The sequence below is a fragment of the Tyto alba genome, unplaced genomic scaffold, assembly GCF_018691265.1.
Source record: "Tyto alba isolate M040663 unplaced genomic scaffold, T.alba_DEE_v4.0 Super-Scaffold_40, whole genome shotgun sequence".
NCBI lineage: Eukaryota > Metazoa > Chordata > Aves > Strigiformes > Tytonidae > Tyto > Tyto alba.
In genome coordinates, this window is record NW_024881316.1 from 7,382,966 (window position 1) to 7,410,744 (window position 27,779).

Below are 27,779 nucleotides of genomic sequence, written 5' to 3' on the forward strand. Positions count from 1 at the left end.
ATTTTGGCCCATGCATAATGAATCCGAAAGACCTCGTGCAGGCTTGTAAATCAGTAAAGCAGCAGAAAAATTGTGATTGCTGAAGTCTGATTGTTGTGTACAGGAAATGGAGGGCAGGGAGAAACACTTCTCCAGTTTCAGAAGACTTATTGGGACCCAGCAGAACGGCTCTGACACTCCTAAAGCGACCTGTGGGCTGGAACAATCCGCTGCTTCTCCAGCGGGCAGGAAGGTGTTCACATGGCGGCACCTCCAGAGGGGCAGCAACGGCCTCCTCTAGGTTCTCGCTCAGTATTTCTCAGTTCTGGCTTTCTCTGCATCAGTCATCTCTTCCACTTTTTGCTTGGACAGAGCAGGGGCCAGCTAACTTCCACAGTCTATAGCATGCACGGAGCATAAAGTGCTTATACTTTGCCTAAGAGTCTATGCAGACCTTCAGTCAGTCACAGCTGAGAGTAAGGATATTGTGTCCATTTAAAAAAGGCAGGATGAAGTTAGAGCCGAGTGAAAAAAAGGATGGCTGCTTGCACCATGAACCACTACTGACCTCCAGGCAGATTTTTCCACAACCAAGAGCCAATAGATCTGAATCATTTAGTCTATAACGTCAAGTGAGTGGGAGCTGCTTTATATCACAGATAGAAAAAAGAAGGAAACGTTTAAATGGTTTAAAGATGTATTATGTTATCTGAAGACTTTGGTACAATTGCCAAATTGGGACAATGTGTTCCAGAGGTTATCTGTGTCGAGGTACTATCTTGCAAGATACTACATCAGACTGATCAGTTAATTATTGTTGCCAAGAATTCATAATCTCTATTTGTAGATGACTGGTTTATTAAACCTCTGCAGATGCTTTTTTTGGTCATATACTCAAACTAGATTGAATTATTTCCTTCTATTGTTAGGAGGAAACGGACTATAAGCTTTATTTATACCAAGCACTTCCATACTGATTTTTTGAGCCTGTGATTTTGTACAGATTGAGAAGAGGGAGGACAAGTTACACCTGAATTTCAGTCCAGAATGAGAATCATGAATAGCTTCCTCTTGCCCTTCCTTCCAAAAAGAAAAAAAATGGAAGTACAGTTCTTGACTAAGAACCTTTTGAAACTCACAAGACAGAGCAAGACAAAAGTATTATCCAAACAGATCTGTCAAAAGGAGCTAATGACACCTAGAAACACTTCTAACGCAATACATTCTTTCCAGAAAGACTGAGAAGTGCAGATGCTTCCCCTAGCATATCACCTTCCTTCAACTTCAAAGACTATCCTTAAATTTGTCTAACTGTAGAGATCATAACTATGTCAATAGAAGACATGCCCAGAGAAGCACTTAACCCAGAGCTTTTGTCAACAGGTGCAAACTGAGCACAACTGAAGAACAACAAAAACTCTGTTGCTTCTTCGGAGTATCAGTTAGATGATATCTCATACAGCTCCACATCTCTTCCTGAACATCCCGAAATAGAAAGCAGCTTATTTCATCTCTCCTCAGATATGACCTGCCTTGACCTAGCTTCCTCTTCACATTGAGGATTTGGGAAATTCATCAAACAAATGGTGTTTCTCTTTATAAACTTTTCAAGTTGCTCTTCTCACTTTGGATATTTTTGTTAATTAAAAAAAAAAAAACAAACCCAAAAAACCCATGCCATTCCTTAACAATGCCTAAATACATAAATAAATAAATAAATAATTTGTTGTTTTCCTGAGAAAACATCTTTGGCATTTACTGAACATGTTATTTGGGTCAGCAGAGAAAGGAATTCTGCTCTCACAAGTATCCTGTTTATGCAAAAGCTTCAGATAATTACCATTTTCTATGTTTAAAGTACAATCATTGCTCAAAAAGTTTGAGTAGCACATATTTGGAGGCTCAAAAATCACTCAAGGGAAAAATCACTACATGCCTTGTTCTTATATTCCTCCCTAGGCATCCAGTTTTGGCCCTTGCTGGAGGGGCTACATAGACCTTTGATCTGATCCAGTACACTCCTGTGCTTTCTGCAAGAGTACTAAACTTCTTACTAAAAAAAACAAACAACCTATCCAGTTTTATAGAAATTTCCATTTTCCTAGCCTAAAGGAAATGTAACTGTTACTTATTAAAAAAAAAAATCAAGCCACCACTGCATGAGCAGCCTACTCGTGAGCCTACAGAAACCACAAGTACTGTAGTTTTATCTGAACAAGCTGTAAGATGGATTCATGCAGATCAACGATACTACTTAGAAACTTGTGCCCCCCCCTTTTTTTTTTTTTTTTTTTTTTTTTTTTTTCCCCTCAGACACTGGGAAATAAGAGAATTGGGAAAAAGGCTGCAAGTTCTAACGGAGCAACAGTTTGCTTATTTCCAGCAGACCTGCGAATTACCAGCTACAAAAGTCACAATTTGCCACTTACAAACAAGGACAGGAAAGGCTGTTGCTGAGAAAGGTATTATTCTACGAATGGCTAATGCACCCTTTCCAATTTGCTGAAAGTAGCAACAAATGAGGCTACGAGATGCATGTTTGTAATATTTGTGTGTATATACATACATGCATATATACGTCAGCTTTATGAAGATATAAAAATATAAAGGTGATATTTAAATACCATGGGTGAAGGGCATGAGAGGCTGACACTAAATACTTAAAACCAAAGTAAAAGCGTTAATTTGTATACTTTGTATTGCCTTTCATTTTCCTAGATATTCCAAACAGTAGTTTTGTTTTGTGAACTGAACCTCTAAGACAAGATTACTCTTCCTCCTGTATACACTCCTCCTAGAGAGAGGAAAACCCTCAAGAATTAGCAAAATATTCAGAAAATTGTGCATATTCCTTTACTTTCTCTTTCAACATACTTCTATATTATAAACTAAAGACTGATTTTCCACATCTAATAGACAACAAAAATATCTGGGAAGGTTTTCTATACCTATGTCTACTTGAATTCTGTTAGCAGCCAGACAATACCTCTGAATTTTAATGCTTCCCTTGTACTTACTTCAAAGAATATATGTTGTTTTCAATCATTCTTATACCATTGGCTACAACACAGCAAGTCTAACACTTGACATAGTAAATTATCATTATCATTCCATCATAAAACAGTATCAAACTAAAAAAAGGGACACTCAAAATGGCATGTTAAATCAAATGGTGTATATTACCAATTTCAGTTTGAAAGCTGCAAATTGCACGATGATCAACCACTGGTTAAGTCAACAGAATGCATTTTAAATACTTCATCATTTAATGTTATTAAAATAATTTCATATTTGCATACAGAATGTCATATGGCATATTATTTACAAAGTAGCTCAATGTCATATAAAATTGTTTACATTCAGTATAGGAACTGAATAATTATTCTGGCCAAATAACAAGAAATCAAACCTATTCTCTATATGCAAACTCTCTTTCTTAAACAGTCTGAGTATTTTTCATCTCTACCTCCTCGTCCTTTATTGTCAGCTATGATAGCCTCTAGCCAAGGAAAGGTACAACTACCTTTGCTTCTTCCTTTTGCTTCTGACAAACTGTTTTGCTTTACAGTTGGTAAAAGATCAGCATTGATGTGAACATTGTTAAACACTACTGTCTTTTATGTATGTATAAAATCCAGTTTCTTACCTTACCAAAATTAACTTAACCTTGGTTAATCTGTTACTGAGCTTCCATACTTGGCCTCTTCAACTTTCATTTCAGGCTTGGGTATATTTATGATTAAGCTTATAGAATACGTGAACTGTTGGAAAACAGAAATATTTGAACAGAGTAGGACTTGCACAGAATTTGCTTCCTTTCAGCATCAAAGAATTTTGGCAAGAATGGATGCAGTTAGTGAAAAGAACTCTTATTTCTTGTCTTACCACTCAAACTTGACGTTATGAAAAACCCTGAAATTACATATATGAAATCAATGGGCATTGCTGAAGTAATGCAATTAAATTATTTCCAGTTTGAAAATTATCTTCTCATAAAAATAAGTTAGAAGTATATTTGACATACAAGAATTATGCCAGTAATAGTGGCAGAACTCTAACTTACACATTTTTCCACTTTCCTGAAGACAAAGTACCACTCATGTAAAAACAAGGCTGGTAAAAGACTTGGGGGAAACACTTTAGCGAGTATTTCAGTCTACAAAGTTTATGTAGAAGGATCATAAACTAAATTCTTTTCAAGAAACTCAGGATAAACAGAATACCACAAATTCTTTCAAGGAGCTGACACAATGCAAGTAAGTGCTTCTAACTGCTATGAGAACTGGACTAAGAACTCAAGGAGTCTACTGAACAAACATATAGCATGTAAAATATGGCAGCAGGAGTAATGGAATTTATCCACTCCCAAAACACCAATGCAAAAGGGTATCACCTCCTCGGTCCAAATTACAAGTTTTACATGAACAGCTCTACATGAACAAGTTTTACATGAGCAGCTTTACATGAACAGAATACATTAATAGCATGAGTGTGGTGATTTTCATAAGTTTTCTGCACGTTTAGAAACTCACATTAGTATGGGGTCACTTCTCTTAAGTTTAGCAATATGCACTTGTACTCAATGTGTTTGCTGTTGCAGTCCAGTGAACAGAAGCTGAAAACATCCACTAGTGATACCAAAAAGTAAAGATGACCTTTAATTTGTACACTATTAGGTATCACTCTGTTTCAAAACTAGCACCTGAAATTAAGATATACAGGCTTATATACACTTGTATGCAATCCTTAGATCACTGTAAATCCAAATCAGGGAAGTAAAACTATAAGCCTGTGGTGTGTATGGAACAGAATACACTGCTATTGGAAGAATAACCATTTCTTGAGGCCTTGCATGAAGATGCCAATTAAACCCCACTAATTTTGTACCCAAAGTCCACTTGTGCTCTGTCACATCTATATTTAATGTGTACCATGTGTACACCATAGTATGTAGTATACTACATGTCGTAGTACACAACAAAACTCCATTTGACACCACCACCAAATAACTGTGTTCCCCAGCTGTGATTTGCTGTTGTTAGAAGACAAATTTTAAAGTCTGTCAAGCATTTTCTGCTATCCTTCCCTTCAGGATAAAACACAACATAAAATCTGACTCTATCATGCATGTGGATGCACTGAATAATAATTCTATTCCTCTGTTACAGAAGATTTCCTAGGTCTGAGAACAAGATCTTTGATAGAGGTAGTGATTTCCTGGAGCTCTTTTCGAATGGTATCTGCTCCTTCCTTCTCTTCCAGGTTATCTGTTGTGCCACCGTCTTCATGTTCAGTTTTCTTAGTCTGGCTGATCAATTGTTTCACTACTAATCCCTGGTATTTGACTAATAGAGAATGCTGATCCTGTAAGGAAAAAAACAGAAAAAAACAAAGGAATGTCAATGTTACATGAAGGTACATAGACCTTAAACGAAAGATTAAATTTTTAGAAAAGCATTCTTTTATTCTTGCATAAAGAGGGTGACTGACACATATATTTCCATCAAGGTATTTTTCAATTTGAATTCTGAGACATTCAAAGAAGCAGAAAAATGAAAGTGCATCCATGCTGCAGGAACAGGACAATTAACCACTGAAGCAGGAAAGCAATGCAGTCAGTAAACACCATCAGTTTTGGCAGATCAGAATACAGAATTTCAATCTTTTTATTTCTGAAGATGTACATCTTTCTTTAAAACTGATTTAGAAAAGTTTAAAAGCAACCATGCTCTTTCTGGGAGGAGAGTGTAAAAATTTTCAGTTCTAAGAATAGGTATATTCTGTGCATAAAGTAATGATTAGACATGAAATACAAAGGTGCCAGTCCTATGCAGCAGAAATAGTATAAGGTACAACTTTTATGTTCTGTCATAGAAAAAAGGTACTTAATCCTTAAAAAGCTAGAAGGGAATACCTCTGGGATCTTGCCACTTAGGAAATTAATGATCTGTGGTACTGATCGTCCTGGTGCATGAAGCATACAGTGGGTTGAAAACTGAAATAACAGTACTGCTGTCAGGTGCAGAACAAGAGCTGGATCTTCTGAGACTTTTAGCTGTTCAATCAGAGCTTGCCTATGCTGAAATAGGACTTGCCTAAGGAAAAGGAATACATTATATGAAAATATGTTTCTTGTTCTGTCTTAAAGTACTTGATAATAGACTCCAAAACATATCTAACTTCAATTAATTTTAATTTTCTTCTCTGACTGACCAGTTCTTTATGTGAAATTACAGTTAAAAAAAAAAAAAAAAGAAAAAAGCTAGCACTGCTATAACTCAAATTTTGAAGAGCCGCCTAGAGAATTTATAAACTGTTACGTTGTACTAAGCAGTCAGTCAAGCAAATTAGCTAAATATGAACCCTCCCCTGCTCCTCCCACGGAATTAGGACTGATGTGCATAGAATAATTAAAGTTAAGGTACCTTTCCTTCTTTTTGTCTCCTTTTTTCACCATAATACCACAAATATCCACTGCAGAATCCAGGCATGAAAGAAAATCTTCTATGCTCTATTGAAAAATTATATAAATATTTAACCTGTGTTAGCAGATTCTAAAAAAGGTTACCTACTGTTCACAATTAATCCCACAAACAGATGACTGTGAATATATTTGGAATAAACTATGGAAGAAAAGTAAAACCAGTAAAAATTAACTTTATTAATCTTCCAGTAGTTCATAAATACTAAAACAAACTATAATCCATTCATCTTAAAAATTGAATTAAAAAGGAATATATGTTCAACAATTACTTACAGATATTTTTTTCTTAAGAAACATATTACTATGGCCTTCTGCATAAAAGAATTAATAAATTACTTTCCTTTGTACTTACACTGCCATAATATGAACGTTTTTATTTTTAATATCCAGGATTTTACTAGCTCAGAAATACATGGGAGAACAATCAGGAACTTCAGGAACAACACACAAGAAACATCAACCACTTTAAACTGCTGATCCTCTCTCAGCTTTTAGTTTTCTCACCTGCATGTAAAAGATACACTGGATTCCATCTGGAAGCAAAGAGCTAAGTGACTATCAGTATCAAAATGTAAGGTCATCTTTTCACCTCTTAAAATTCACAGATAGGAAAATGTACTTACTCTCACTGACTCACACAAATTCAAAATATTATTTTGCCTTCATCCTTCACAGCAGCAGCAGTTAGGTACTATGCTATTTATGTCAGCTGTTTATTAGCATCGTATCAGCAGAATGGAAAAGCTGAACTCAAAGATTCTGCATCACTTTACCTTGCCATTCAGAGAAGTATGCAGTTTAGTTAAAGGACCTTTGGTGTCTTCTGGCAATTTACCTAAAATCTTGGTCCGGACCTGTATGAGACAAGAATGGAAATAATCTGTAGGCATATTTAAACAGAAGACAATTAAATATTAAATAAATATCACTGATCTACCTGAGACTGTTAAAAAGGGACTGTTATCTGCATACCTCATTTGAGATTGTAGAATAATTTTCTGTTGTCATCATTGAATCAGATGCTAGGAAGTTGAAAATAAGATTTGTAATGTCTGTACAGACAGTCTTCAAAAGGTGTTTGGCTAGGTTAGTCTGAGTCTCATCTGTTAAAAGAAATAAGTGATTAAAAGTAACTTCTTATTAGTTACCTGATTCCTGTAACTGTTATCACAGCACTTCCTAAAATGTGGACTCTATTAACCACGAATAGCATGAGAAAGTTGTCTGGATACATGAAGCTAACACATCCCTGATTTGCAGTTGCTTATAGAACATTGTTCAGTGAAAAGTATGAGCTTCCAGGTCTCCAGGTGCATTTTAATGCATTGTTAGTATTACAAAGGTGTATCTGTATAAGCAATAAACTAGTCCCTGTACAATCCTCCTGAACCACTAATGAACAACTGCTATCCATCAACAAGTAAAAAGTACATAAATGGAAAATCTACAGGACAAGTGGTTAAACAGAATAGGAAACACATGCCTTTAAGACTGAAACAGTAGAATTTTAGAAAAAATAGGCTGCGTAACACATGTACAAGAGCAGAAACCAATGGGAAATAATTCCCTTTATTCCTAAGCACAGGAATATTGTGTGTTTTCGCTAGTACTTCCTTCTAAGTTTTCTGCAGAGAAAGTTCTAGAAGAAAGCCGAATACAGCAGAGAATCTTGAAAACATCTGTAATATTTTCCTAATGCTACTTTTCTGTCACAAAATACAGGTAGCTAAAGATGACACCTTACAAAGTAACCCACTGAAAAATGAATCCAAACCTTTTTGAAAAACTATCCTCAAGGAGCAGCTACTTTCAGTATCAAACCTGAAAGAGGTTTTAACAGAGGCTTCCTCAGAATCAGGTAGTATGGAAATCGTTCATCAGTGGCACAGGTGACAATGAAGTAAGCTTACTAATTTTTTTTTCTTATTTTGTTTCATATTTTTTCCCCCCCGACAATAAAAACTGGGAAGGGATACCAACACTTTGGAAGGAAGGACAAGAACCCACAATTATCTTGACAGAAGGTATAATAGGCTATGGATATGAAATAAAGAGAATGTATTTCAGTAAGTGTGCAAAGCAATGCAATCCAGCATAAGGTCAGTGTTAGGCAGTGTAAACACATCTCTAAGTTTTTCCTTTTTAAACTGTTGCTCTTCTTTGACCTTGAATGTAGATTCTGCAACAAATTCAACATCCTTGAAGTATCATATTCTATTTTTTAAAGTATATATTTATTGTACCTGTGAAATGCTTAATTCCCTTTTCAAATAACCGAATGTTGTTGTACAAGTTTGAGAATTCCTCCTGCAAGTCCTTCATAGTCTGTCTTCTGCTAGCTCCAGAGGAAGATGTTGAAGACGTAAAAACAGAACGCACGACTTCCTGATAAGTTTTTGTTAAAGGTCTTAGAACAGGGAATAAGAAAGGAGAAACAGGGAACATTAAGCAGTGTAAAACTGTAGAAGGCTCTTCCAAATCTATCATCAATAAATCTACCTCATTACATTGTAAATGAAAGGGACATGAATGCCACAGAATGGTGAGATAAATAAAAAGCAAATAATTGAAATGAGAAAAAAGGCACTAGGAAATTAAAATGTATTTTTGTAATTTCAGAAATACTGCTGGTTACAGTACGTATAGCATGTAAATGCTTGCCAAGGTTTGAACTCATAACAACTCCTAAATGGGAACAAGATGAATAGATTCCCAGAAGGAACACTATTCACCAATTCTTTAAGGGGTGTATGGACAAATTTCAGATCAATAAGAGCTGTAATAGGAGAAGACTGAAGCTGTATTAAAATAGCACAGGCCCTTCTAAAGGTGCAGTTACCATTGCACTCCAAGTTTATTCATGCTTGGGCTATTACAGTCCTACCACGTCCTTTTTGCCCTGAACACACCTATTCACATCCTCTCGCTTGTACGGAACGTCTTCATCTTTGCTTACATCAGCTTGCTGACCTAGCTTACTACACAGTTCACACAGGTACCAGTGGAGCCACAAAAGACAGGAAACATTAACATATGCCAAGGGCTGTATAGAAGATGGGACTGGTGAAACTGCAACATGGATCAGCATAAGGGGGGTAGAAATACACCCATGAACCTGAAAATATGCTTGCTGACAAAGGATGCAGAACCACCTACTGCTAAGCAGAAGCATTATTTCTCATTACTGTGTCAGCAGGACATAAGCAAGAATGTAACATGGAGCTGTATAGAAAAAGAATATTGTGGTTCACTTCCATCAGCAATACATTTTTTTCTAAGCAAGGAAGCAGATTGAAGGGAAAATTCATCTGAAGTGAATCACAGACATTCTAACTCCAGTTGAATTACTGAAATTACCTTATCAGATGTTCAGCAAGTTCTGTAATAAGTTCTTCAGGGCAATCCTGCATGTGGGTCTTTAAAACATCCTGAATTTCCTTTTGTGACATGAAAGGGAATTCCGGCTGCTTATTCCTACCTGTAGCGACCATGAGCAACATTAACTGAGAAAACACTGTATTTAGTTTTGCTGCAGTTACTCTGTGGCATGAGACGTTGAAATGCCCCAAAGTCCAAACCTCCACAGAAGAAACCCATTACCAGCAATGCAAAAAAGGGATGACTATACAGCAGTTACATTTTACACATATGAAAAACTGTCAAAATTTCTCTTTTGATCACTTTGAAATTGATATACTACTTAAGTACTTGTCTATTACAGAAAATAATTTCTATGTGCCTGGCCATTGTGCCATTAGTTTAGAAACAATGACATCACCAAGACCAAAGAGGTTTTTAAAATACCCAAACTGAACAGAACGTTCCTATTTAAAGGATTTCATGAGGTGGTAGGTTTTTTTTTGTTTGTTTGTTTTTTTTAAACCCCATTTAGTAAGGTACACAATCATGTAACAGAGATTATCCTAAACTTGAGGTTACAATATAAAATTCGAGACATGGTAAAGCAAGAATATTAAACCAGACAAGCTCTAATAATAAAATCAACTTACATGCTGCTTGTAAATGTATACAGATTAGTGCATCTGTATTTTGGTTTTGGACAAAATACAAAGCTTGTCTGCATGCTGCAAAATTTAGCTTTTACATATAAAAATGATGACGACAGGACTTAAGAATGATGATGACCAGGATGATGACAGGGAACCAGAAAAGGACAGGTGCTCTATGTTTCAGATGCAGCATAAAACAGGTTTATTCTGCATATAACTGAATGAATGGAAATCAGTGATGTTCCTAGTTGTGCCACAGTAGCAATGAACAACATACTGGGCTATATAAACAGGTGGAAAGGGAGCTTACATCAGGTTTTGGAATGATCTCATTTATATTTGAATGGTTACATCTGAACTTATCTTGGGATTTTGGTTCAATCTATTTACTACAATACAGCAATACAAGCAGCAACAATTGTAAAACATGAAACATCACACCAAAAAAAAGTGGTTTAACACTGTTTTACTCAGTAACTGAGCAGTCTTGAAAAATAATTTATATGTGAACTACAGTGATCTATGAGAGTAGTATCATACAAAATTAAGATGCTGTACTTCACAACTTCAAATATCATGTCTAAAAGTATTTTTCAGTCAGTATGGAAAGTCTAGATACTATATATAAAATGGTAGTACACATTTCTGGTACTCCATTGAATAAAATAAATCACACATAATTATGATTGTTTCATTTGCAACCACTGTTTGCTAGAAGTGTAACAATGTAGGTGTTTACTTCTGAGGAAGCCGTCCACGCTCCCTCTCCTAACAGTAAAGATCAGGAAATGGGAACCAACAGGGAGCAATTCCAACTCATCCTGTAATACACACCTAAAACAAGCGAGACTGACTAGGCCTTCAAAGTACCTACTTTTCTCCATTACAGAGTCAGTAGTTACAAAGGTAGCTAGCTCAGATGTAGAAATCTCAGTTGAACAAGATGAATCTTATTTAAAATATTAAAACTTTATTTTGACTGTATGTTTTATCCCTAGGAGGAAAAACATCTAAGTATTGTTTCATTGCTACGATTTGTTAATTTAAGCTGATAAAGCTTTGGAACAGGATGAGAACTTCTCCATTTATCATACACTATTCAGCAGGTGTTAAGAAAACAAGTATAATATTCATCCCAAAATCGAAGGCATTTCCTACATAGAATCAAATTTTAAAAACCCCACAAACCACCTGCTCTCATTTCCTTTACTTAAATTTCTTTTTTAAAGACTAAGTTATGATATTCAGTGAATATGGTATGTCCATTTCATTTAGATAGCAATTATCATATCCCCTGGTACAATTCTAATGGACTAGTATTCTCAAATTCTTTGATATTTTACTTGATCTTACCAACACAGTGGGGAAACAGAGATGTGGAAAAGCAAGTGATAAAACATGTCAGGATGAGTAGATAGTGCCCAAAATAAAATGACAAACCTGTGCTAGTTGCTTGCGACTCTTCATCGCTGTCAGCGTCCTTTCTTCCTTTCTTCTTGGTTTTCTTAACCTTTATCTCTCTAGCATTACCACCTCCTCCACCTCTCACGCTTCCACTGCCCTCTGGTGGAGAATTATTTGCTTAGTACACAGAAGAGTTCTAGCACTTAAAAGTTTACGGTATTATCGTAATTTATCTGCATTACTTGTTAATGCCAAATTAAAAAAATGCAACCTGATTTTAAATGTAAGCTACAATATATATTCCAGAATCTTAGTGCCGTATGTTTCACTTTTAAGAAAAAAAAAAAAAAAAAAAAAAGCAACTGAGTCAAAGCTTTGTTTAAGCTAACATCATTAATAAACACAAATACTAATCACATCAAATGTACATATCACTAAAAAAAAGAACCAAACCAAAAAACAATATCCTTTTGCAGTTGAAAACAGATGAGATACCAGTGTCCATGACGTAATGGGAGATTTTCTGTTGGCTGAAAAGAGCATCTTAGGAAGTATTTAGCATTTTTATTCAGTGATGCTGAATAACAGAGCTACTCAATAATATTACTGATTATGTAACTTTGTTAACTTTCAGAGAAAGAATCCTACGTAGAAAGCTTTTCTCCAAATTATTGGAAGCGTGCATTCAATTAACTAGAACACTAATTCTTTTTTGGCTCTCCCTAGATGACTATAGAGCAATGAGAAGTTCCAGTTCTGATAAACATAACAAATTACTTAGTTCATAGTCCTGTAACCCATGTATTCACGCTGCAGACAGGATCGCAATTTGCAGTACAGTCTCCCTCCACAAGGTAAGCTGTTCTGCTGTTTGTTCCCTTTTTCACAGCTTGTTCCCTTGTTTTTTCACTTGACAGAAATTTAAACTCCAGAATAATTGGTTCTATACATGCGCTGTCTTGAGAAAGTAGTTATTTTTCCATTTAAATATAAGGGCCAAGATTTCAAGTAACTACATTATGTAACAGTACTATCATTTAAGAAAAGGAAACACAAAGACAAGATGCTACTGCTCACAAAGCTAACCACATCTGTTACATGCTATAGATGGATGTTTAAGCATTACTTTGCAGGGACAGCAAACCAGTTCACTTGCAGCTAGCTATGGACAGTGTACTTGTGAGATCTCAGTTTTTGACCTCTCCAAAAAAAAAAAAAAAAAAGAGTTGGTGTTTTTCACAAGCCTATTTGAAATGTGACTGCATTTAGCTGAGCAGATACAAGCTGTTTGTCAACTGTGCAATATACTAGTTATTCTGAAAACAAGCTCTCTTTGCTCTCTATTCCACTTCAGTAGCCATACAGAAAAAGCTGCAATCTGCAGTCAAGACCGTATCCACAGAAAGATGAAGCAGGAGAGACTACTGCCAGAAAAGCCGTATTTTAGGACAACAGAATATATGGACTGTAGCCTACAGAAAGGAATACGAGAGTACATGCCTCTGCAGATACCTGTTTGTAACTGACTGTTGCAAATGGTATTACGAATGGACAATAGAGAATTTATCTTGAAAATTTTCATTAATTCAATACATGACAGAATTCACATTTGTATGAACTGCATTAACACTATACGCTCCGCCAGGTTATGCTTAAACAGTAGATACTGATATAGTCATGCACAGATTTTAAGAAAGGCAACGTGACATTGGCCACATTCTGCCATTATACAATACCACCACCTAATCCTTAAAACATGATGTTGATTGTTTTAAGGTAATGCACCTAACAGTTCCTAAAAAAAACACTCCAGGGTAGTGCTTGCTGATGGTGCACCATACGTTTACCTGTGGATATGACTGTGTCTAGACATGTGGATTGATTCCAAATAGCCACCACACAGATGGAATAAATCTTGGGATTAATTTAACCCGGGATACACCCTGAAGTAAACTGTGTGAATCTCCAAATAACTGTATGTGTGCAAGCCACAGAATTTTTTCTGGCACAGTATTCTCGGAGAAGTTGTACAATATTCTCCAAAAAACTCCATCTTAATACCTCATTTCTCATCTTAGACAGTGATTTTGGAATCAACTTCTCAAGACTATTTTCCTGGATCCCTGAAAAGCGGAGAGTAAGAGAGCATATCTACAATGTGTAACAAAAAAATGGTACAGGGGTCCTCGAGCTAATACTGGTTTGGTCAGTCCTCATTGCGCAACTTAATCTTATGTGACCATACCGTATACACTGATAAATGAAAATGGATTCCGTGGTTCTGAAGGCAGCTGACTTGTGTTGGACAAACTCAGCGTATCTTTATGGTACTTCCTCTGCACTTCTAAACCTGAAATTAGTTCTCATGGACATAGCTCAGATACATCTGTAGTATAATGATGAGAAGTGGTTGGATTGTTTCTTAAATATCTTCAGCAATGGACTAGAGGCAGCTAATGGACTACAAAATACAGTAACTCAGTAACTTTATATTTTAATATTTCCAAGGCTGAACAAGCCTTTTTTTTCTTTTTTTATTGGCTTAAACTAAATATTGATGCTGTACCTGTTGCTTTTTTTCTTCTTTCATCCTTTTTGTCTTTCTTATTAGCATATAAATTCTCCAAACCAGAAGCCTGCTTTAAATCTTCTTCAGTGATTAAATTAACAGGGTTATTTTTCATTTCCTAAAATGAAGAACATGCACTTCATCACAAAAAAGATACATACAGCAACAAAAGTTACATACGGAAATATTTAAGTCATTTGGCCATTTTTAAGTATACTAATCTAACACCATGTTTTCCAAGTGCAACATATGAAAAGACATTTATTCTTCTTTTCAAAATTCCGCATCTGATCATATTGCTAGTGTGATGGTGTTCCCTGACTGCAACTGAATATACATTAAATTACACCAATTACATATACAAACCCCTTTCTTCATTATTGCCCCTCTTCTCAAGCTGAAATTCAGGTAAGATATAAAGAGATCACAGCAAATAGGAAGTCACATAAACTACACTCCAACACTCAACATATATTGCATCTCGACCGATAAAAAAAATCCATACCTTTTCAGCTTTCTGTTGCATCATATCAGAAAACAGATCAGCACAGCTGCTTAGAAATTTATCACTGACCACAATGGTGTCACTGAAGACTAAATTTGAAGAATTTTTGTTTAAAGATCTCATCACTTGCTGAAGCAAAATCCCAACATCTTCTACTGATAACGAACTGGGCAGAAATGTCTAGGGTAAAGAAAATCAAAAACATTTATATACAATAATCTGCTCTAGAATGGACAAACATACTTGTATATGAATAAAAAGAATCTGCAGACACCCCATTTGACATCTGTTAACTATTCAGAATATATTGCACTTTTAAAATTAAACTAATAATTTAAGAGTAAACACTAAATCTTTTAACACTGCAAATCAGCATTGCTCCAGAATATGTGCTACCTCTGAGAAAACACATGGCAACTTCTTCAAAATGCATCTCAATAGATACAGAGCAACAGCAAACAAAAAACAGCAGGCCTCTTTACAAGCAACAGATTAGTGCTGTAAGGCCTAAAATTAGGATTTAGCCAGGACAAAATGGTTACTATTCCTCTGCTTACTGCAACTGTCATAGGAGTTCAGTTTAAACTGGTTTCCAAAAAATCCCCCACATAAATATATTACTCTCTGGAAGAATACATTAGCACTAATTTTGAAAGGCAAGTAGTCTTAGCTATCTATCAACTGAATACTGGCATGTCCCTCCCCTGTTTTTGTTCAGACCAACTTAAAAGCAAATAATGCCTTTTTGCTCGTTATTTTACTTAAACTGAATATTATTCTTTAACAGCATGGCATTTTCATTATACATATGTGTAGTTTCAATAAAGTATCATCTGACACAAAAATAAGACAAAATAAATAAATCCAATGACAACTGGAAGGATTGCTTACTGCTACATCTATCCAGTTTCCAGAGCTGATGGCTTCCTCTACAGAGGCTTCCACTTGATCCACAATTTCTTGACCAACACAAGCTGCTCTCAGAAATAAGAGTTGTGTGGACTTGAATCTTTTCTTAATGTAGCCTGATGGGTCAGGGATGCCAAGTCTGTACAATGCATCAAATTCTATAAAATAGTTAGATGTCCGTTACATTTAAGTACCTTCATATACATACAGGATCTTATGTGGTAATTTTTTTTTGAAAGCAGGAAACAAAGAATTACATATAGTTATTATACAAGTAAATGCAGCCTCAGGCTGATGCTGATCTAAAGCTTAGTTCAGTACAAGCTACAACCAAACACAATTAATAGGAATATGAAGATTAAATCATGGACATGACTTTGGTATGAGTTTTGGATAAAAAAAATGTTGTTTGTTTTTTTTTTTTCAGATTCTTATACCATTGAGTTTATCTTTGCAATTATACCTTTCCAAGGTATTCTAATATAACATGAACAATATTTACAATACATACAATGTCAAAATGTTTTCTTTTCAAAAGTTACTCCAATATACTTGTAGAATTGTGCAATGCCTCACAAGCAAAGCATTTCAACTATTTGGTGGTTTATACTTAGGCGTTCCGAAAACATTCAAAGACTTTGACAGATACTCTATCAGTCAAGCAATATTACAGAAACACTTAATACTACTACAGTAAATTATGCCAAACCTTTTCAAACTGCAAGACTAACTGTTATTTAGGGACTGGCCCTTTGGGACCAGAAGGGTACATTCCTCTGTTTATTCAGGTCCACATTTTCCCATAGCTCCTGTTTTAAAACATCATCGTCCAGCATCACTCAGCTTTAAGTTAAGACTTGTTTGGATTCAAATCAGGACACTAGTGCTACCCACTCCAGTTCTACAAATCTTATTTTGGAAAAGGTTTTTCCTGTGCACTGTGTGCTTGGCTATCTGGACATAACAGCCAAAGTTTGGTTGTAATCTGGACACCTGGATTGAAACTCCAACCACGATCATCTGAAAAGCCTACAATGAGCAGTCTAAGAAATATTTCCAGAAGAGTAATAAAAGTAGCATTTATAACGCTGTGAGAAATAAAATTTCTGTTTAGCAGTACAATTCTCTTTGCTGAAATACAGTTCTGTGTGATAAAGTAACACACATCAATATAAGCAAGATTGTCTTTTAACAAAGGAGTATCAGCTTCTGTATTGATTTCCACTTACTCTTGTGAGGCTTCACTCTAGACATTGTATTAGGGTAAGACCAATTACCTAAACTAGTTCTAGAAAGCTATTTTATCTACAAGAATATAGATTAATTACCTAAGTAACCATTCTGCTTGAAAAAAGAATCCACCCAGTTGCTCTGTGTTTTGGCATAGATGTCTGGAACAAACACAGCCTTATCCTGTCTCCCACCAACCACGGTGCCTTTTAGACGAGCAGTGTTAACAAGTTCTTCTAGCACAGCTATAAGAAGAAAATAAATGAACCAACATTTTCCACTTCAATATATCCATTAATCAAAACATAGCAATTATTTTCCCTGCTTTGTTTCTTCTTTTTTCCCCACCCATTAGTTTTTTGTGCTTGCTCTGGTGAAACATTTCTGAGTTCTATCAATTATTTTTAACACTTAGGAGAATGTCTTGATAAAAGTTCTGGAAATCATACAATGTTTCAAAAGCATGAGCCACAATGGCAGGATCAAAACACTTTTTAGTGAACATATAGCTGGAAAGCTCTTAATTTAGAAAATGTAGTCATAAAAAAAAAAATCTTTCTTTGGCCAGACAGTAAAATTTATGAGCAATTTGTTAGGAACGTTCTCTTTGAATTCACTGCTTGCATGTTAGCCAAGGTGGAAAAAAGAGAAATCTGAACACAGTAAAGAGATATGAACAATTGTTACCTGAACTGCGCAAATGTGAGCACCTTCTACTGGTGACCATCTTCATGGTTTACAATGTTCACATTGTTGCCAATAATAACCTCCTGATAATGCACAAACGTTGCTGACAAAGAACGTATTGGTGACTGGTAGTACCAAAGTACTAAGCCTTTCTCAAAGCTAAATAAGGTATTTTCAGTCCATTAAAGGTGCACAGTAATATCTGATTTGTCTCCTATGTTTGGCTTTTGCCTTTTTGTAAGCCACTAGATACATTTAAAAAAATCAGTGACATCAACTGCCAAGCTCTGCTAATTTCCAGAGCTTTGCTAGATGGCTTTTTTTATCTTCAGTTTGTGTTGATTTCTATTTCATTAAAAGACAGATTTTACCCTGGAACAAAATGTTAAATGGTATCACGTGGTACGGCTTCTTCCTCATTAAATACGAGTAGCAGTCAACATTACACCATGCTTAGTACAACACATGGAGGTTTATCTCACGTACACAGGAAAATTTACCTGAAAACCTGGTTCCAGAAGAAATAGCACATATTAAATAATTTTTTGTAAGATATGCCCATATTGTAGATAGCCTCTATAATTGCCACTAACAAAGCTGAACCTAATTTACACTGAAAAAATGTAGAAGAAAGAGAAATTGATTTAAAGAAGATAGAGCTTTACGTAACCTAACACAAGAGCTAGAAATCACATTCTGCCATGGTTCAGTTACCCTGTATAAAATGAAGCTCATAAGATAGATTCTGAAAATAAAATTAGATTTTTATACTTACTAATAATTTAGTTACCCTAGAAATTAGAGTCAGCGTGCCTATTCTACTTAAGCATTTGGCAGACAATAGAGTTTGGTGCTCTGTTTGCAATCTCAACTTGTTTTTATTCAAGGTTTTTAGAAAAAAGAACGAAACTTTAATAGATTTTCAAACAATTTTGTAGAGCACTAGCAATGAACCAGAGTCTTTAGAGACAGGGGGAGAAATGAGTATGCCAATTCATTTTTGTATTATTTCAAGTGCCAGTTCTAAAGCTGCAGGGCAGAGAAGGTGCTTTCATAGGAGATTTCACAGCCCCTACTACAATTATGCCTAGATAGTCTTTTTTTTAAAAAAACAAAACAACAGGACCTTTGCAGAACTACTGTAATCTCACACTTATTTTTAAAGGTGATTGAGGACTCTGTAGTGTCCTATTAGTTCCTTGCCAAAGTCTGGCAAAGATGATAAGCATCCCTCCATGCTTACCCCACATCAGCAACACAATATTCAGAAATGAAGAACATCTGTGCTTTCATTATGCTTTGTAATTACTGTTTTAACTTTTAACAGTTTCTCATCTCTAAAACTGTTTTCTATCATAACTTCATGCCAGCTAAGCATGAATGGCAGCACAGCTATGTGATAGAACCAAAGAATATTGCTTCTCTTGTCTAACACTGTCGATTAAATAATTAGCTGTTTGTACATTATACAAGCAGTACACTGAACTTACATTTTCTTTCTGGAAGAGACATGAAAAAACACTGTAAAAGACACTGCTAATAATGACAAACAGAAAAAGCCAAGAGTATAAGTAACGTCATTAATAGATATTTTTCAAGTTTTCGGCATTTGTGAAATTGAAATGGTATCTCAGCAAATGGACAGAATAAAATCAAATGTGCTCTGGCAGTGAGTAAAAAGCTCTTTGAAACTTATGAAACTGCAGAAGAAATGAAATACAGTAACAAAAGCTAAAGAAAAAGATGAACAAACTCACTAAAAAAAAAAAAAAAGCCAAATAAGAAAGTACTACAAATACACTTAGCCATTGTGATGATTACTGGTGACAGGAAAACACCAGAACTTCAATTCACATTAACACTGTACATGGTGATGTTTTGCTCATGTATTTGAAGGACCTGTTTGAAAAAGACTGTAACAACATCCTGAAATTTGTAGGGTACTGAAACATTACCCTAATGCAGTTTAACAGGTTTTCCTTTCAATCTATGAATACCTGGATAGTACATTCCAAAAAAAAAAAAAAAAAAAAAGGAAACCTGAAATTGATTATGTGAAAACAGAGTGTTTATATGATTTTATTTAAATGCTAAGATTTTCATTTTTACTGAAGAAGCTTGTCGCAAAGAACAAGAAGGTAAGCAGAAAGATATTACAGTGGAGCTAAAATGTGCGCTGCCCTGAAGGCAAAAAGACCCAATCAAACAAAAGAGAAATATTAACTTTCATGAGAAGAGATAGAAAACTGTTACAGGATTTTGAAAGCCAGCAGCACTCAGCCAGCCAGCATACAAGACTAATGATGCTTGAAGCAGCGTTTTGGACTGACAGGAGGGAGCAGTCAAAGAAAAGCTGGAACACTAGAATTGAGAAACAATTAAGTACTGGCTAAAAGTTTCAGCAGCTGGATAGGAATTCTTTAGGCATTTCTATTTTAGAAAAGGAACTGTGGAAAAAAAAAGGAAACAGTTGAAGGATATGCTTTATCTCTCAGCATATAAAGACATTTAACTAAGAGCATAACAAAGGCTCTGCCTCTGTGATCACAGAGAAAAGTCAATAAATAAAATCCAGAGCAATCAATGCCATTTGGCTACATAAAATCTGTCCCCTTTTGTGTGCTTCACTGATAAAACTGCCAGTAGCTAAGGGCAAATAACAAAACAGATGGCAAAATGAGTACTGTACTTCTTGCATCATTCTGCCCCCAGAGGCATTTCATCAATGTACGCTTTCATTGCTTTAGATACAGAAAACATCTCTTCAGTTATGGATAGCACAAAAGGTTTGACGCTTTTTACACTGAAAAGAAACTTACTGTTCTTTTTTCCAGAATTAAGGCTATATACTAAAATGCTTCTTTGAAAGCATACTTTCAGTAGTGAGGAACCTATGAATGAATTAACAAAAATACCAAACAATCTGAATGAAACTCACAGTAAAGTAAATGTTCTTGAAATCCATACCGAGTGATCAAGTTACTTACAGGTGTAGGCCTTGGAAAAAAGAAAAACAAACCAATATAAGTGAATGAACTGAAATTGATGTGGAGAATCTAGAAATAAGAGAGGTTACTCCAGATGGACAAAACTACAAAATATCTTAGCCCCAGGCTTCTACACTGATGTTTGACACAGCTTACAAGGTTTTAATTTTGAATTACTATGAAGTTATATCTTATAACAAAGCTACAATAATTACTGTAAGGGAACTTTTGCTGTCCCACGTTTTTTTCTCTTCATACAAATTGACACAGAAGCTTACCGATCGAGTAAGAAAAAATCATCTATAAACACATCAGTATGTAATTGACTGGGGAGCAGTGGAATGACAATGAGGATAGATAATCTCCAAACAAATGAAAGAACTACTGGTTAACATTATCTTTAGCTAAAAAACCTAAGTATTGTATATTGTTACACCTTCCTTGTTCTCCTTTCCAAAAAAAGGTCCCTATTTCAAAAAAGTGAGTGTAATATAACTATTTCACCCCCAAACTGAACTACACTTAAGGAGATCTATCCATAGGTCTTTGTTTTCTTTCCTTTTTCAACTGCAAGTGAATTTACTCCATAAAGACCTATGGTAAAAATATTTTAGTATGTTGTTGCAGGTGTTGCAATTTACCGAGTAATTGCAGTGAAGAGACCACGAATGCGCGCTCGATGCCGGGACACAAAGGCTTCTGTAAAAATCACCCCACGATTCTCCTGGTCGAGTTGTCCATGAATAATTCTACCCAAACGCCTGGATAATGCCTGTAAATAGAAGCTGGGATGACTCCTAAAGTTGTGTATCAACAATGTTAAACAAAAACTAATCAAAAAATCTGTATTAACAGATCAGCAAATTAGATTTGCTAAGACAGACAAAAATATTCAGAAATGAGGACTACAAGCAGAAATTATTGTTTAGTATACTGACAATGTGTCTTACTACATGTAAGTTGATGTCATTATGGCTCACACACCAAACTTGACAGAATTCAGCTCTCCTCACAATGCCCTCTTGTATCAGATACATGTGAACCTCATGATGAAACACAACTTTGTAAAAGAAATAAGTATGGGTTGGAGATGCACAATGAAAACTAACATTTAACCTTTGTATTAATTTTGTAAGAACCAGTGGCAGACAAATTCACTATTAATTTTTTCAAATAGTCAAGATAAAAATTAGCGACAATATGCATAAAAGAAAGAGGTGCAAACAGTTTATAAGCGTGCATTCCTGCAAAGTGAACTAAACCCAGGAGTACTTCCGAGGAAACAAAAAGAAACTATGTAACAATTTTTGTATGTTGGAAATGTTTTTTGTAGAAGCTGATCATGCAACAAACATTAGAGGAAATCTGCTCATAAATTGAGAGTCAGCAAGGTTGTCTGTGGTACCTAATATGACTGTTCACGTAACATGTGACAGGATTACACTTTGAAAAAAGTATCTTCCAAACAAAATCCAACCTTGACTGAAAGTCAACAATGGTAAGAAAATTCTCCCTAATCCTTTCAGACACTACAATAGTCACTAACAAAGGCAAACAGTATTCTGTTTCTTCTCTGAATGTCTGGCTTCAGCTTCTAGAAACTACACATTTATTTTACCTTTTCTGAATAAACTGAAAAGTCTCTACAGTTGTTTTTCTGCTTCCTCGGTAGCTAATGAGACTGATGAAATGACCCCTACATCTTTAATATTTCAAATACACACATTCTCAGATCTTACACTAATCTAACCCATTGCTAACACAACTAATCATAATTTGCTCCTAACAGTCATAAAGGTTCTGAAGAAATTTTACCCAGTCATGAAAAGGCAGACATCAACCTCAATCTGTGAATAGCTGTTACACTGCAACCTTTACGTATCTAATGCTCTTCTGCTTAGAACAACAAGCAGCTCATTACAATTAAAGCCATGGATATTCCAAAGATAACAAAAGAAGATGAACACAATCAATTCTACATTTGCTATGTTGGTGGACTGCATCACCTGTATCAGGAAGTCTCCTGGAAGATCGTATGCCTTGCAAAGTTCTGATATTGTCACCTGGCCAGTTTCCTGTAGTTTATCGTTTATTTCTTCTGCTAATTGATCCAGGTAACTCCTTATTTAAAAACAAGGAAAAAAACCCCAACACATTAAGTGTAAAATTCAAGATCAACCTGTTAGCCACATGCTGAATTATTAATTGACCTGGCACTATACCTCCTCCTGTTGCATCTTTGTAAAAATAAAATGAAAGTTATTTTAAATTAATAAAGGAGAACAGTATCAGTGAAAATGTGGGGTTCTTTTAAAAGCCTGTTAACCAGGTGGTTAATATTAAAATCGGTGATTTATTGGCTTGTATGAAACTGTCAAAAAGTAGGAACAGGAAAGCATATGTCAATGAGACTTAGAAAAGGGATTTAGCGAGCAGGATAGGTCTTAATTATTTCAAGAGCCAGGAACTTCACATTCTTTGCCAAGAATAAATCCTGCAGCGCAATCAATAATAGAGACAACTCCATAAAAGTATTACTTCAGTGGTTGTTAGTGTGCTGAATGCCATGAAATAACTTGCTCATACATCTTAGGCTTGTGAGGTAAAGCAAAAGGTGGGTAAAAATGAGAGGGTTTGTCAGCAGCTGAGGCAGACAGCAAATCCACAGAGCAAATGAGATCTGGCTGCTGTACACAAAAACACTGGGTAAGAAATGAAGCCTCTTAAGTGCAGGACACTAGGCAGAGATATGCAGTAAGGCCTTTGCTCCAAGGATTCACTGGATACTCTGCTGAGATTGGCCTCACTCGCCATTTGGAAAAGAAACACTGAGCACCACCAAGCTGCCCTCGTAGCAGTCAAGAAAAATGTATTTCATTTCAGAAGCAACGGAGGCTGGCTATCACTTTTATTCTGCATTTTAAAAAATAAGAGAGGTGTGAATTATACATACTGCTCCTGAAGGTACTCACTCATTTATAAGCTGTCCCAGTACAAGTTGAATAGCTTTTTCAGATTTAACGATGTCATTAGCCCTGTTTTCAATGTGCAGAAGGTCCACATTTATTACCTAAAAAAAACCCCAATGAAACCTCTTATCAGAACTTTAAATTGAAACTAATTCTCAAACATTGAGATATTATACACACATATTCCTATGTCTTGAGGAGAGATGCTTTTATTTTTTTCTACTGTTGCATACTTACACAGTTAATCTGTGATTTAGAATAAAGCAGCAATGCTTTAGGGGAAAAAACGCTCTCTTTGCAACTGTCACAAAGTTAAAAGAAACCTATATAACAAAAAAATCCAGAAAGCTACAAACAGAAAACACTAAATTGTCTTTCATAATGATTTTCTGATTCCAAGTAAATTTACTCAAACCAGAAGGGAAAATTAGTCACACAGGAAGACTACTAGAGGATAAAGATTAGTGGAGACAAGAGATTAATGAAGGAAGTGGCAAGATCCAAAGAGGCATGCAAAGTTAATTATGCATGAATCTGAAGCTTTAAATTTAAATAGGAAACATATTTCTTTTCCGTTTGCTGCCCTTAGTTTACAAGAGTACATAAATCTGTATACTTTAGTGGTGATTTCAGAGGTCCCAGATTATCATTAAGCAGAGAGGAGCTTTCAGTAAAGCAATAAATGGATGGATTCAGTAATCTGCAGTACTCTGACATGAGCTACCAGCTCGCCATGAAGTTTGTTCTCTTTTTAAAAAATAACTTAGCTGGAGTATAACTGATGAACTCCATATTTACAATATACATGGTGAAAAAACAGAAGTATGTGGTTTTTTATTACTAAAAAGTTACCTGTTGTAAGTCAACAATGTTTACTCGACCTTCAAAAAAAAAGGACAAATACACTTTTAGCATATAAAACATGATTGAACAGATTTAGAATATAGCATAGTGCATCATGTACAAAATAGTTCTTCATTACTTTTTTCATAGACCAATTAAACCAATTTCAGCTTTACATATTGTCAAATCACAGAAATCAGAGTTGGTCAGTGCAAGATATCGCATATTGTTCTACCTTATGGTCTTGCTGACAATCCAATACGAAAATTCCAGAAGTAAAAATCACTGTTCAAACTCCCTCCCAATTAGTTTCTGCCTTGATGTTGATCTAGATTTGACCACTAGTCCATGGGTGTCAAGATGGAGAGTGCCAGAACTTCCTAACTTTGCATGATGCTACTAACAAAACCGAGCAACTTTAAATTCAGTTCAAGCTATCATACTGATATGATAGACAATGTTATAATACAAAGTGAGGCATACTTGTGGAAATCAAAAGAAAAATACAAATCTGTACGAACATGATAAAGAAGTTAATTTTCCAAACATACGATGTTGTAAAATTCACACTTAAACATAACTAAAAGTACAATACACTGTCCTCTCATTCAAACCATTGACAAAAAACAGTCTGAAGCATATTTGCTTCCTTATATATGTCAGATCTTACAAAGCAGATGACTCTTCATACTGATAGAATAAAAGACCTGTCAATGATAATTTAAAAATATTATTACTTATGTCATGAAAGGAGAATCACTCTGAAATTCTGAGACAAGGCTGAACATCTGGGCCAGATATCTAACCATAGCAAAATGCCAAATTTCCTACAAAAGGGTTCATAGACCACTTCTGCCTCAGAAATTCTGCATGGGTGTAAACGAACCAAGTAACATAGCTTGATACGCTTACCTAAAAGCTTAACATGGATCTGAAGTGAAAATAAAATAATAGTAGATGAATTCATGTGTAGATGAAGCAATAGGATGTAAACTCACTTTTTTGCAAGATTTAAGAGCACCAAAGAGAACTTTCAATTTCTTTCTGTAGTTTTCAAAATTAAGTTCTAAATCCAGAGGAGGAAAGCAAATGCCACACTTACCACCACAAACACGAAGCTCATCCCGGATCTCCCTACTAATCTGTGCTGGAGTGACATACTCTTTTCCATCAAGTGTGTGCACTACTTCCAACTGCTTTTCTGCAATCAGCTTACTGACAATTTCTATACAGTTCCGTTCAGACAATCTATCAACAACATAAAGAATAATCTGTTAGTCTAAGTAAATACTTGCTAGTTATCTGTAAGTTGATGTTTCAAAAATACTAAACACAGGAAGTACAGTAACGATTACTTGCAGCTCTGTGTGAATATTTTTTTAAAACAAAGAACTAATGTCAGGTTCCTACTTATCGGCCCCCCCAGATCATCCATATGGTCATCTCTCTCTAACAACTTTTACGCTTCTCCAGAACAGTTGTCAGCGCCTTTTGCTGTAAGAACGTGCCTGCCTGCGAATTTCGGAATGTTTGTGCTTACTGAATTTGTGTCTTTGATTCTTCTGTACTACTTTTTCTGTTTTGTTTTTAATAAGTTCTGGGCAACAACGGCTCAACGACATGTAAAGAAGACGCAGAGCACGGGACCCGTGACGACGTTCAGCAGCTGGCACCTAACGGCGATTAACACCCCCACGCACTATCGTGGACCCCCCATATTCTCTCCGGGGGCCCACGAGCACCGACACCCAGGTCGCCACCGAGCAAAGCGGGGCTGCAGAGGGAGCTGAAGCCGCCGGGACCCCGCTGTGGGCCGGGGCCGGGGCCGGGGCCGTGGGGAGGGCCGCCGGCAGGCGGGCCCCGGAGGCCGCAGCGGGTACCGATACCGGTACCGGCCCCGCCCTGCTCACCTGTGGGCCACCTCGGCAAACTGCGCCCGCTGGAAATCGGCCGCCAAGCGCCGAATCTCCTCCCAGGCGGCCGCCATCGCCGCCCGGCCGCTCCCCGTCAGCCCCCGCCGCGGGGGGGGGGGGGGCTACGGGCAGCGAGCGGGGACAAACCTCCGCCCCGCGGCCGCCACCTGTCGGGCGGAGGCCGCCCCTGCGCTGGCGGGCCCCGCCGCAGCCGCGGTCAACGGAAAGAAGAAACAGCGGGGAAAAGCAAGAAAAAAGAAGAAAAAAAAAAAAAAAAAAAAAAAAAAAAAAAAGCGGCTTCCTCACGCGGGCCTGACGCCAGCCCGGTGGACGTAGCCGCGGGAGGCGGCGAACCGTGTGGTCAGCAGCGAGGCCCAGCGCGGCGCCGACACGGCTGAGGGAGGGACGCGGGCGTCCCCCGCTCAGGCCTGGGCTGCGCGCTTCAGCCGCTGCCGCCCGGCGACTGCGCTGGCAGGGCGAGGGCGAAAACTGGGTTTGACACGTAAACCGAGCTTTCAGCGGCTTTGTGGAAGTGCGAGCAACATTAGAAGCTGACGTCGCTGAAAACTGAAATGAAGTTTAGAAGTGGGGTGTGAGGTGAATCGTGTCGCCGTTTAACGGCAACCGCTGTTGGGGGTGAGGTGCGCTTACTCATCTGCCGGATCAGAGACCGGCCGCACGGTTTTAAAGGCCCTTTTGGCTGTTGGATGAAGCTGACCTGTCAGTGGCGATGAGTGACAGCGCTGCAGAGGGGAGCGCTCCCACCCCGGGCGGGCGGAGGAGGTGTCAGTCACCGACCCACGCGTGGAACAAGCCGCGGGAGGCCGTGAACTGCCCGAGGTGGGGAAGGTGACCCATGCTGCCGAGGCTGTGTCATCGCCCTTCCGTATTTCTCGCTGCTAAAATCCTCTGTGGGGGACGGATCCTGCGTAGCCACTGTTTTCACTGACATTGCTTTCTCTGCCTTCCAAAAGTTACGGGGAAATGCCGCTGGCATAGTCTGTGTCATGATGGGTGTAAACAGTGTGAACAAATACTTTGCAAGATACCAGCATAGTAAATTATAACAGCATGCTTATAGTGGGAGAAGTGTGTGGCTTCAGTTGTACTGGTTATTTTCTTTGTGATGAGAAACTAGGGGCAGGATTCATTTAGCTTAGGCACCTGAAGTTAGCTGCTGAAGTCTGCTCTTGGAGCCTTCGTGGACTGTGAGACAGGCTCCTCAAGTGGTTATTCAGCTCTACCTAAAACATATGTCTAAGACAAGGTAACTGGTTACTCACTGGAGGT

General features: G+C 36.9%; 1 protein-coding gene across 1 annotated transcript; it reads right to left on the reverse strand.

Annotated features, from left to right (window-relative positions):
• Window positions 1-3,134: 3,134 nt before the first annotated feature.
• Window positions 3,135-26,592, reverse strand: UFL1 (UFM1 specific ligase 1). Its single transcript, XM_042803348.1, has 19 exons — window positions 26,487-26,592; window positions 25,679-25,824; window positions 24,586-24,614; window positions 23,737-23,834; window positions 22,771-22,885; window positions 21,406-21,536; window positions 20,716-20,774; window positions 17,189-17,335; window positions 15,843-16,018; window positions 14,952-15,131; window positions 14,444-14,564; window positions 11,914-12,036; window positions 9,821-9,941; window positions 8,707-8,870; window positions 7,436-7,566; window positions 7,237-7,317; window positions 6,405-6,490; window positions 5,894-6,074; window positions 3,135-5,343 (listed from the first exon to the last, which is right to left on the reverse strand). The coding sequence occupies exons 1-19, from the start codon at window positions 26,561-26,563 to the stop codon at window positions 5,131-5,133; spliced, it is 2,379 nt and encodes a 792-aa protein (XP_042659282.1). The 5' UTR covers window positions 26,564-26,592; the 3' UTR covers window positions 3,135-5,130.
• Window positions 26,593-27,779: the final 1,187 nt, after the last annotated feature.

Bases quoted from the DNA above. Each gene is read 5' to 3' on its own strand.
- UFL1 (XM_042803348.1), bottom strand. From the start codon at position 26,563: ATGGCGGCCGCCTGGGAGGAGATTCGGCGCTTGGCGGCCGATTTCCAG. The intron at 7,567-8,706 runs GTACAATAAATA...TTCTTTTAACAG, and splicing joins GGGAATTAAGCATTTCACAG to ATGAGACTCAGACTAACCTA. The intron at 6,491-7,236 runs GTAAAGTGATGC...ATTTTTCAATAG, and splicing joins ATACTTCTCTGAATGGCAAG to AGCATAGAAGATTTTCTTTC.